Genomic DNA, 12,199 nt, shown 5'->3' with positions numbered 1-12,199 from the left:
AAAATTTGGGTAATTCAGAAACGTGCCGGCAAAACATAAAGCTTTGCGACACACTGTGACCAGAGGTCACGAGTTTGCATGATGCAAATCAGTTGAAGAAATCGTACCGCCTAACGGTTCTGGTGTAGGAAGGGCTCTTTTGACGGCTTCAACATAAAATGTACAAGAATAATGACTAGTATTTAATAGTGTTTAATTCTTTTTCAAGCCAATGAGGGTTTTGCTTTTTATCTCGATACTGTCTTGAGGAAAAACAAAATGTTTTAATTGCGTGACAATTGTCACGTTGGATCAAAGGTGAAGTTGCTGAGTAAAGCGGACACGATCCTTTATTTCGTCAAAACTCCATTCTAAAGCATCCAGTCCTATATATCTCGTTTTAAATTATTTGTATAAACTCTTTAATGAGTCTTTATCGAACAACATCTCGCCGGCCTGATCCTGTTTGACTTCAGGCTGACAGCCAAGTGCGGTTCGAAGGGGACTTTTTCATTTCCGGTTTGCGCCTTTAATACGGGGACCGCGGAGCTATGGGGTTGAGTGGGCTGTAGCCCCACCAGGAACAATTTATTATTATCATTATCATTTATTTTAATCTTTGTAATTAAAAAAAAGTTGACAAATTTTTCCTAGGACTGAAGCGCGTTTCCGGTGATTTCAGAAGCTCTAGATTTCAAAAATTGCGGGGGGGAGCATATCCCAGGACACCCTATTTAGCAGTCTTTCTGAACCAAGAAAGGCGTACTAAGAAACAGACAGAAGGAGGCTCTCCTCGGAAGGGAGGCCCCAGGTCCCTCATTGATAAGTTGGTGTCAATGAGCTCACACTACGCGGGAACTAAAATAGCCCCTTCGATCTAAAATATGCTCCATGGCCCCCATTTTATATCAACGTTCATATAAAACTCAATTTTTTTCATGCAGCCTTTTGCCATTTGCCTTTTGAACTGCACTGCATGCATGAGCAGTATCTAACAAGGTCTTCAAGCAGAGCGATGTAAGACGTCTTTTTCTCTGATCAAGCCCAGGTTACATTTTAATTTAACTGCTCAAAAATAGACTCCTTAGCATTTGACAAATTAAACTCTTCTTCCATAACAACCAGATCTTCCACGGTTACAGCTTGTGCGCAGAGGGCTGTCTGCTGTTTCACTTTTGGTGCCATTCTGGAAAAATGAAGCTACTTGTTGAGTCGCCAAAAACTCGGAGACACTGAGCAAGCGCTTCCCTTTCGATCCCTTTGCTCTTCTCATTTCTGTTGCAACCATTTCCGCGTCGACCTTTTTGCCACTTTCTTGTTTGATGGTAAATCTAACTGTCAGATATTCTCTTTGCTTTTCGTTAAACCGGTAAGCTTTCTTAACTTGTTTGAAAGCGAAGCCTTCAGTGCTACGAGGACAGGTTTCAGGAGGTAGAGGAATAGTTGGCATGGAACTTGAACCTTCCTCGAGCCTTGCGGCATATTTAACCTTCGCTTTATCAAGAAATGTCTCCCTTTCAACCTTCTTTGTGCATGTTCCGAACGCGAGATGCTTTTTCAGAGAAGAATGCCTTTGGAAACTACGCATGCCGCCCTCTTTTGGACATGGAAACACTTGAACATCGCCTTTCGCTTCACAGCCAGTAGGCTTCACTTAGTAGGCTCTTTAAGTTTTCTCCTTGGGGCGATCTCTTTAAATTCGCCGAGGGAATATTTTGGTAATGGCGTTCTGTGGAAAATAATAATATGAAAGATGATTAACGACAAAATCAAACACACCTAAAAATTGTCCAGAGCGAGATTTGGTGCGTTTTCCACAGCGAAAATAGCGTTAGGTGCAGCTTGTGCACTGCTGCCTAAATGAAGTAAAAGTTTCTTTTTCCAGTGTAGCGTTCGAAATAAAAAAAAACTTGAAATAAATTTTATAACAAAAACTGGCGCCAGGTTTGATGTTTTCAAGTGATCTTGATTTCAAGCTTTCCCTCGCTGAATTTTTCAGTCTCAAAACTAAAGAGAGATCATGCTACATTATAGCTAGAAACTGGAAAGAGAATATAACGTAAAGTTTACCATTTGTTCCTTCCAAAGAGATGCATTTGCCGGGGCCTTTATCAAATGTCTGCCACACCCTCATTCCACCAGGATAAAATCTGAAGTTGTTCAGTAAACTGATGTCATTAATCTTCTTTTGCGTGGGGGAACAGTTTCGCGTTCCCCGAAACTGTCTAACACTAGTCATTACACGAATCCCAGAACTTGCACCACAAGCCCCCCCAAAGAAGAGAAGCAAAGCTACAGAATGACATCGTTTTCTTTTTATGCTCTGTGAAAAACCTCGCACGTGTTTACCTTTAAGAAAAAGACCGTGATTACATCATAGGGAGTTATCGCCCAGACTGCAACACGGTATAATTGTTACCGTGACATAAGTCCTTTTTATCAATTTTTGTCACAGAAATGTGGCTCTTTTTCCGAAAAAGATAAGAGTAAATAGCATAAAAAATAGTTGGGCTGTTATCTTAGGTGAAAAACTACACAGCAGAAGCTTGCGGTGTTGCGTGACTTCGTTTACTCGCATAACATTTTTCAAAATATGCAAGATATTTCAAAAGAAATATTATCGCAGTTGCAGAAAACGTAGCTATTCAACTAAGAATAATGTCGATAATAAAAACAACTAGTCAACAAAAATGGTGAAATATACAGCGGCCCTTATCTATAGTTAGGTGTAGGTAGTGCTGTTGAAATAGCGAGTCAACAATAACAAAGTCTTCTGCAATTCAAATTAACAGAAAATTTCGTATCTACACATCAATTTACAGCCCTCTTCAGCAATGTCTATGGATTTTTTATTGTATAATTTCATATCATTTCCATATCAAATAATTGTTTTAACCAGCTTTGACTATCTTGTTTACTTCGTAGCTCTCAAGTACGATTTCTAAAACTGACTTATATCCTGCACATTCATGACCTTAGCCACATTGCGTCGTAAACTCTTGTATTTTGCACTTTTCAGAATTACCCAAATTTTTTATTTCATATTATTTTGGTATAAGGACCTAACTTTGTGCCAGCATGCATTTTGACATGATTTCTCACATACCAAGACGCGTTTTGAAGGCTTGAAGTTGCTCGAATCTTCGCTTTTTGCAACAAGTGTTTGAGAGTACTTTGTTAAAAAATCTTGTAATTTTTAAAATTAAACCAAAGCTCCTAAAATTGCCATAAATGAAAATTGAATGAATTATGTTTCCAAGTAAAAACATCTCCGATTTCTTACGAAACATCCTCCTTCAGTACTAGCACACTAAAGTTGCTCAATTTTACTGTATTTTTTGCATAATTAATTAGGTAAAAACCCGAATTTTCGTTTTTCCCTATTTTCTCGGAAACATTTGATTTTTCAGACTTTGAAATTTTTTTTGCTAATATATCTCCCTAAAAGGGTTTTTCAGGAAAATTATCAGAATTTTCGATTTTTCAGCTTGGCCAGCGATTCTCAATATTTACAGTCATGGGCTCTTAAAAGGATCGTTAGTCAACTAGTGTCTTATCCACCTGACGAGAGAGGACTTTTAACCCTTTCGAAACAGATCTGTAGTACCAAGTTTTAATTTTTATTTTCCTAAATAATCGTTTATATATATATATATATATATATATATTATATGATTTTATGTTCGCGCACATTTTTTAACGAGTGCAGATGCTCCTTAAGGTTGTGTGGTGAAATAAAATACTTACTTTACTCATACGAAAACTTCACACATTCACATATTTCAACTCGCTTCTGCGCTTTGCTGACGAGGCTCCTTCAAAACTCAGTCTTCAAACTAAACAGTAAAGCACTAGTCTCCCTTCTACTTTAGGCTTTTCTTCCAGTTAGGCACCAGTCATTATTTATCCCCTGCTATGGGGCGGGAGGGGGGAGTCAAACGAGGTTAATTGAATTTGCTGAGAACCGTAGAAAGGGCAATGAAGACAGAGGTTGAACATGGAGGCGACTTGGAGGCGACATGGAGGCGACTTGACCAACCGGCAACCGACAGATGTTAGTGGTGTTCTCCGACCGATGCCTTTTGTGCATTGACACACAAAGAGGACTAACTTACTGAAATTGCTATATGATCATTCAGTAGATTAAGCCTCAACTGCACACTTTTTCTCGTCTGGTCTATTTATAGTACAAGCAATTTGTTGCAAGGCAACCAGTGGATTTCACGCTAAACAAACCTTCCGGCGATAAGCATTTAAAACCAGGAGCAGCTAAGTGGGTTATTGGCGAATGGAGTGTATGCACTCACTCATGTGCAGGAGGTAGGAAGATTCAACCGGCAGCCTGGTGATTTATAACTCTGTTGTCTGTTGAGCTTTTTCTGTGTGACGTCGAGCTTGAGAGATCGTGAAATTAAAATAAAGGGACCAAAGTCACTATCTGAGAAACTACGCACCTACCCCTCTCTCATAAGAAAAGTATGGCAGACACCAAGGAGAATTACTGATGAGATATGGACATCGTGCAGAGAAAGAGAATTATTTTAGTGTTGGAAAATGTAAGACTGGTACCGAGTATTGTAGGGGCGGCTACCGAGCCTAAGTGCTGTAGCCAAGAGTGAGTTGAGTCAGCGATGTGTGGTTGGGAGTGGCGGTGCTGTCAGTGTTAAAAGTTGTTTCTTTTAAGAGGTTTTGTATCTCGTTCTTTAAAAAAATTGAACTCATCTTAATTTCTTAATTATCATTTAATTTTTTAAGGAGTTCAAACGAGAACGGTGGAATGCATCTTACAATCAGATTTGACTTATTTAAATGATGCTGTTTGCCAAAAAACGACTCAAAAACCCTCCCATCAACTGGATTGTAACACACAGGGCTGTCCTCCTACGTGAGTAAATCAAAATGTCTACCTGACGATGTTTTTTAAATTACTTTTAGAGAACAAAATAAATATAGAGATGAATTAAATTAATCATAGGCAATCTATTGTCTGGTGCTCAAGAGCAAACGTATTTTAATTCGTTTTTACTTACAATCTACTTCCCGACCAGTTGCGTACAAGTATATTTTGATGTGACTTCATTTTTGACATCACACCGCGTTCTATTTAAAAAATGGATTCCATGCTACTCCGTATCTGTCGAACAATAGATCACATATGACCTAATTTTGTTAACATCTTCGCATTGTGACTGATTTTTGTTTGTTTGTTTGTTTTTTTGTTTGTTTGTCTGTTTACCATCCAGTTGGTACGTATCCGGATGGCGTCCATGTTCTAGGACATGTGGTAAAGGACAGCAAACACGCCAAGTTATTTGTCGGCAAGAGGTAACCAGAGGAAAATTTCAAACACTATCCGACTCCGAGTGCACTGGCAATAAACCGTCTGACCCAGTGTCACGTGACTGCAATAAGATAGACTGCCCTGCTGAAAACATTCCAGGAGATTGGTCAGCTGTAAGTTAAATTAAGAACGTCACAACAGAAAAAATTTTATGCCGTGATTGTTCAGTGAGTAAATATGTCAGTCGATCAGAGAAAAGTGCGCTAATCTGCAAGATTGTCTTGAACTAAAATAATATCTAAGGAATCTAAGCCTTCTAAGGGATCTTTGAGCAGCTGGCGCAGATATTAATGAAGTATTGCATACGATGGATTTGTACCTTTATTCCGAGGGGGGTAGTGAGGAGGTTTGAGCCCTTTTTTTATCTATCAGACGCTGATGCCAAACAGAAAAAGCTCACAACTAATAAAGTCTAGCAAATTGTAAATTTGGAGTACTTTTTAGAAGGGAGACTGGACATCTTTCCCTTCCAAAAGTTTAATGAAGAAATCGATATCACATGTATATGATTAATTTTGATCACTTACATGATAAAAAGAAAAATCATTGGGATTTTTTTGTTGTTACTTACAGTGTTCCACATCATGTGGAGCGGGAATCAAAACCAGGAAAAAGTCTTGTCAGCGATTGAAAGAGACCGGTGTGTTTGAGCCTGTTCCGGACGTCATGTGCGCGACATCGACTGATCCTCCCCTACAAGAAGGTTGCAATCAGGATGTAAAATGTCCAGGTATAAATATGGGTAGTAATATATATATATAGATAATAATATAAATATGGGTAATGGTTGAAAATGTACAAGTGCTTATTTACACCAAATTGTACAAAAATTGTGTTGTTACTTGTTAATAATTCTCATGAAAAAACATCACACAAAGTCAAAACAGACGAAATTTGACAGCGTGCTTGCTATTTGTAATTTGCACTCGTGTTATATGAAAAATGCAATCGTTTTCAGCCAATTAGACACGCGTAAATTCTTTTCATGTATATCATTACAGAAATATAACAAATGAACGCTTTAGCCAGCGACTAAGCGATAGGCGAGTAAATGGAAAAGCGAACGGGCGAACAAATGAACGAAAGCAAAAATTATAAAACGGACGAATGAAAAAGTAAAGGTTTAAACGAGAAAATGTTTGCTTTATTTGATAGAATTTTATTTTCGCAGGATCTGTGAAAAGAAAAAAAATGTCAAACTGCACGTTTTCAAAGCCTGAGGCCACTAAATCAACTAATAAGCTGTTTAAAACGTTTTTATCATCATCATCACTACTGGTATCGTAACTACTATTATTTTTTATCATCACCGCATTAGTGTCAAAATATTCATGCTATTGTCATCCCGATTTTTATCGTGGATATTTATATCTATACACATTCTATCCTAAACTCTCAGGTGATCGAACGTACGAACCATTAGGATGTTTCAAGGATGGTAGCCCTAGAGCCCTGCCACAACTAATCAAAAACTTTAGGAAGGGTATTAACTGGCATGACATGTCCGAGATTGTGGAGAAATGCGCTAATGCGACAGCGGAGGCAGATCCCAGCCTGGAGGTGTTTAGCCTTCAATTCTATGGTGAATGCTTCTCAGGTTCCAATGGTGCAAAGACGTACGATACATACGGTGCCCTGCCTTACGGTGAAGATAACTTTTATTACTGTTGGGAAGGAGTGGGACGTAAACATATCAATTTTGTGTACAAGTTTGTTGACTAAACTGGTAAGTAAGACTCCAAAACTGACAGGTTTTAGTCTGTCTCAGACGGGGCGATCCCGAGCGGGCCAGATGGGCCCATCTGGCCCGCTCGGGATTCCCGCAGCCGGCTGTAAAATTAAAGAGAATATTTTTATTTAACTTCCTGAGACAAATGTGAGAAATGCTGTCGTACGAAATGAAAGCAACACTGAAACTGAGTCTTTTTTTCGAATTCATTTCCCTAAGGGACTGAGCACCAAGGTACCACGTCCCAAAAGAGCATCGATTCCATTGCATCTTTTTTTTCTCTCCTGTTGCATCCTCTCTCTAACGGCTGGTTAATTATACTTAGATATGGCCGTTCTCCCAAACTGGTTTACAACCACAATTTTTTCTGAGCCAGATGCATGTAAAGAAAAATATAGAAATAACTTGTGTTTTGTGACAAGATGATGTTTTGTTTGCCTGCTATTTACAGAGACAGAAGCTACAAAATAACCACTTGAAAAGTATGACTAACATGGCAAAGTTATTGAATAGCTTCTGGTCTTTCTATTAAGAGAGTTTATACATCTTCCTATAGAATTGATTTATTGGGGATTACAAGCAATTAAAGCCGAGGATCCAACGATCTGTAAGGGAAACCCAAAGAACTGTTCGGGAAGGGAAGGAAAAACCTCCGATGAAGTTAGAGGAGAGGAGAAGCAATACCTCTAGTTAGTCACTGACTAAACATTTTCTTCCGCTATTTTTACCGCAGGATTGCACTGATGATTAAGTCTCTCCAACTACGATGTAAAGACTAAACAAACAAGACCAGAGAAAAACTGACAAACTATTGCTAAAAATATCAATCACCTAACCTAACAGTTTAAATAGTTACGAAAAATTTGGGATCCTTTTTCTTTTGTTTGCAAATAAGACTTACTGTTAAGATATCATGGGTGAAATATTAAATTGTCTACATCAGCAAAGATTGTCACCTTCTCTGTTCTCTTGCTCCTTCTGTTTTAGCTTTTGGGTGGCTTTTTTATTACATGGTAACACGGAATAATCGGAATTATATTTTAGAGATAACATTGTGTATCATAGCCCACCATGGCCCGAAGTAACTTTCTGAAGGTGAACGGTGTGAGCATAAACTAGAAAAGCCGAAATTGGCGGGTGTTCAGGGATCACAAAGTCTTCGCTTAGGATAGCTTAAAAGCGACAAGAAGTACAGGCAAATCGAACGGGAGAATCTTAAAGATATCATGGAAAGAATTATAGCTAGAGCAACAGGAAAGAGGATTATGTCAATCCCAGTCGGTCTTTGCGATTCAGCAGAAGACATTTAACAGAATGCAGCAAAGCTAGAGCAAGATGAGAGATAAAGGTTTGCGAGGCGTGAGAAATGTTACCAGATTGCTGGTTAACCATGCCGCTAATAAGGACACTTTATCCCTTGATAAACTGTTTCGACACTTATATGAGAACGATCCTTCGCAGTAAAGCACTATTTGAGCAATAGTGAAAATCAGACCTGAAAAAAAAAAAAAATTTCAGGCCTGTACGGGACTGAAAATCAGGCCTGAAATTTTTTTTCAGGTCTGATTTTCACTATTGCTCAAATAGTGCTTTACTGCGAAGGATCGTTCTCATATACGTCTCATAACCGCAGTTCACACATATGTTCCATATGTTTGTTGTTGTTTCGACACTAATAACTATCTAACAACTTTAGATAGGGATGATCATTCAAAGAGTTGCAAAGGCGATGGTTTAAGTGACACGTTTGGAGACTTTAAACAGCCGAAATATTCCTTGGAGGATTTTTCATAGCCTGCTGATCTTATACTTTACTGATCGGTTTCATTTGGTTTGGGATACAGAGGCAAAGGATTAAAGTTTAAGCATTTTTGAGCAGCAAAGCTAGTTTCTGGGTTTTTTTTTTTTTTTTTTTCTATCCTCAAGTTTTGCTTTTTCTCTTTAAAGCTCTGGGAGGTCAGTATCTTTCATATTTGAAGATACCAACAACCAACCCAGATGAAAAAAAATTGGACTAAAGTTATCATTAGTAAGTCGTTTTTAAAAGCTATATTCAATTTCAAATTAGTTCTACGGGATCATCCCATCATTTATGTTTTACTACTCTCCAAAGCTGCGATCAGGATTTTCCCAATATTTTGGCAGGAGATATTTTATAGGATATATATTACTGCTGTGTCTGGATCTCTTAGGTCTTTTGAATTGCAACCAACTGTAAATGTATGAAAATCGTATCTGTGAACTGCGGATTTAAGAATTAAGAATTAAGAAATGGTTATGAAAGTAAGCTACGCAGTAATGAACACTACCTAAGCAGTAGTGAAAATAAGCTTTAGACACTTTAAAATTTACCGGAAAGTCGCTTCGCCATTCTCGTATATCAACAAAAATAGGAAAATGCAAGGTGAAAGACGGAGATATCGATCCAAAGTTCCTTTCTATAATGGTTGTCACCGTAATATCTACAACATTGTCATGTTTTCGCCAACAAAATCCCTGCGCTGGCATTCTGTTTTCCTCTCGTGATGGTTATCGTTCCTTTCTGGTTTGTTGCAACTCGATTGGCGCTTTTCAATCCAGACTTATTAGACCAAAACCAATGTTGTCACAATTACCTGTCTTGAAAAAAAAATTATAACTCACTGAGGAGGCAAATACACAACTCAAGGAGAGTGACTATACAGGAATGACCAAGTCGTGACTGGATTTAATTTCGCAACTGAAAGGTTTAGGAGATGGTGAGAGTATTCTGGAAGAGTCTCAGAGAAACTGAAGAAAAACTAATGCATATCAGGAATATTTATGACAAATATTGAAAAGACCTTCATTTCCTACGTGGGGTAGGCTCCAGTCTCCAAGCGGCTAACCAATATCACGTATGAGTATTTTAAACTAGGACCCTTAAATCAACCATTACGAATCTGTTCTTCTTTAACCGCCTCCCGGTTAGCTCAATGGATAGAGCGCTGGACCGTTGTGCGGGAGGACGCAGGTTCGAGTCCCGGCCGGACCAACACTAAGGGTCTTAAAATAATTGAGAAGAATATGCTACCTTTCTATAATTCAAGAAATGGTTAGATATTCTAGTCTTCTCGGATAGGGACGAATAAATGGAGGTCCCGTCTCCTGCAGGGTTAGGGGCAGGAGACGTTAATTTCCCACGCACAAGATTACTGTGTGATGAATCCCTGGGGTGGGATGGGTGGGTACCAGGACCCCCGTTGATATCAGTGTTTACTACACTGAAGGGGCTAGCCTGTATAAATATAGATGTCTACTCTACTCTACTCTTCCCCTCTCCGTTGGCTTCTATTTCGATTTCGCAACCAAATATAGATACTGAAAAGCATAAAATACTTTTCTCTGAAATATTAAAGTGATTTGAAACCATTTTCTATTCATGCGTGGATAGATGAAATAAAATATAAGTATTATACTATCTAGCGGTATAGGTACTGAATTCAAATACAACTTCATGAAATTCTTACTTTTCAAGATACACGTCTTCCGTATATATATCTAGCTCTCAGTAACGCGATTTTTGCTTCGTTTCTGAGCGTGTATTGTGGCGTTGGTATCTGTGTCCGAAGTAAATTTGTTCGTGAAGCTAGACTAAGTGTAATACATGTAAACCCTTTACGGAATACCTACATTTCAACGTGGTAATGGTGTCGTTTCCTCTGTAGGTCGGCGATAAAGCATCAGAGCAGGGAAAAATCACAACGTCCTCTAGGGTTCGCTTCTATGCTTTAGTGCAAAAACTACCATCTTCTTACCCGTACCCTCTGCGCTGAAAAACCAGTGTGCACGCAAAGATGTAACAGATTGGGAACTAAAGAGGCCGCGCTAATTATTTCTATTTCGTTCCTCAACGAGTTCGCCTGTAGAACGACTGAGGTTATCGCGCTAACATAAGTAAATAATTGATCCTCTCAGGTTGACTGCAATATAAAAGTTCATTGGAAGCGAGGGAGTTTTTCATTCAAGACATGACTCGAACCCATACTTCTTCGAATTACACGCGCGCTGAACTCTTCATCTCCTGTTGATCTTTTTTTTAAGCGCAAATGAGATGAAGGCTAGTAATAGTAAAACGGAACGATAAGGACGACGGGAAGGGTTCCAACATATTTCTTCCCGTGCGTCTTCTCATGAAACGATGAGACGAATGGCATTGCTGGGGACGAGTCAGACCCAGGCGGCTGCGCACCAGAGCATAAGCTTATATGGGTCAAAAGTGAAGAAGGCGTTTTCATATTGATTACAAGGGTTTTTTTTACTATTGTCATGCCATTGGAAGGTTTCTGTCGAGATATGATGAAAAGAGTCACTATTTGGTTGTGTAAATCCTCATTCAACGCTAGGACGTTTCAGTACGAAGCGATTTTAAAAACATTGTTTTTGACGATAATACAAACACAGGATTTTGGTCTTGTTCAGATGCCTGGTCAGTTGCTGTGCATATTGTAAGAATTTCAAAAGATTACTGCCATAACAATTAAAGACATTTTCTATCTCCTCCGTAAATTTGGATTTGAAATCACAAAATAAACTTCGATTCCCATGGCATTAGAGTTGAGGCTCTTTTTTTAGTTATAAATGGCATAATTACGATATGGGTAGCTTTAATGATTTAAATTTGTCAAACGACCTTTACATGCAAATAAGCAGATGGAGATAACATTCGACAATGTGTGTTCTTTTTAAGATCTTTTGAATATTCTCTTACCTTGGCTTTAGGAAATATCACCTAGTTCTCAAATGACTCAGATCCCAAATTGCAGTGAACTTCGCTTGTAACCGTTTATCTTCTTGAGGCATTGACGATTGAAGTACGAATATCGACTTCTCTCATTCAAGAATGAAAAATGTTGTCCTTTCGTACCATCTTCGAGTATCTTTTCCGGTTTGGTCTCTCATTTGCTTCATATCCACTTTTCGGAAGTACCTTTGTGTTGGCAATCTGGCAAGAAATATCTTAGATGTCAATTTCCAACCAATGAGTCGCTCAAATATTGTTTGGACGATTTTCTTTGTCAAGGACCCACTCCAAATTCATATTGGAAGTCATCCTCGAAATGCTTCAAATTTGTTCCATTTTTCTTCTTTCCCGAAATTTTTTCCAGCACTAGTCTCTCGCCTAGTCTTGA

General features: G+C 38.6%; 1 protein-coding gene and 2 long non-coding RNA genes across 4 annotated transcripts in view; 1 reads left to right on the top strand and 2 right to left on the bottom strand.

Annotated features, from left to right (window-relative positions):
• Positions 1 to 7,996, top strand: part of LOC111336034 (A disintegrin and metalloproteinase with thrombospondin motifs 6) — a 27,403-nt gene extending 19,407 nt beyond the window's left edge. For both annotated transcript variants that reach the window (XM_088729188.1, XM_088729189.1), the window contains exons 22-27: positions 4,167 to 4,299; positions 4,735 to 4,864; positions 5,223 to 5,433; positions 5,894 to 6,050; positions 6,720 to 7,046; positions 7,783 to 7,996. In XM_088729188.1, coding sequence (XP_088585314.1) covers positions 4,167 to 4,299; positions 4,735 to 4,864; positions 5,223 to 5,433; positions 5,894 to 6,050; positions 6,720 to 7,042 — 954 coding nt within the window. In that variant the 3' untranslated portion in view covers positions 7,043 to 7,046; positions 7,783 to 7,996. The remainder of the gene's footprint in view (positions 1 to 4,166; positions 4,300 to 4,734; positions 4,865 to 5,222; positions 5,434 to 5,893; positions 6,051 to 6,719; positions 7,047 to 7,782) is intronic.
• On the bottom strand, positions 792 to 2,388 carry LOC148727270 (uncharacterized). Its single transcript, XR_015990203.1, has 2 exons — positions 2,050 to 2,388; positions 792 to 1,708 (listed from the first exon to the last, which is right to left on the bottom strand). It is a non-coding gene; the product is annotated as an uncharacterized LOC148727270 (long non-coding RNA).
• LOC148727269 (uncharacterized) lies at positions 5,291 to 12,199 on the bottom strand. Its single transcript, XR_015990204.1, has 3 exons — positions 11,779 to 12,199; positions 5,892 to 6,013; positions 5,291 to 5,431 (listed from the first exon to the last, which is right to left on the bottom strand). It is a non-coding gene; the product is annotated as an uncharacterized LOC148727269 (long non-coding RNA).

The sequence above is a fragment of the Stylophora pistillata genome, chromosome 7 (assembly GCF_964205215.1).
Source record: "Stylophora pistillata chromosome 7, jaStyPist1.2, whole genome shotgun sequence".
Taxonomy (NCBI): Eukaryota; Metazoa; Cnidaria; class Anthozoa; order Scleractinia; family Pocilloporidae; genus Stylophora; species Stylophora pistillata.
Note: the sequence above shows the minus strand (reverse complement) of the source record. Positions and strands in the feature narration are given on the sequence as shown.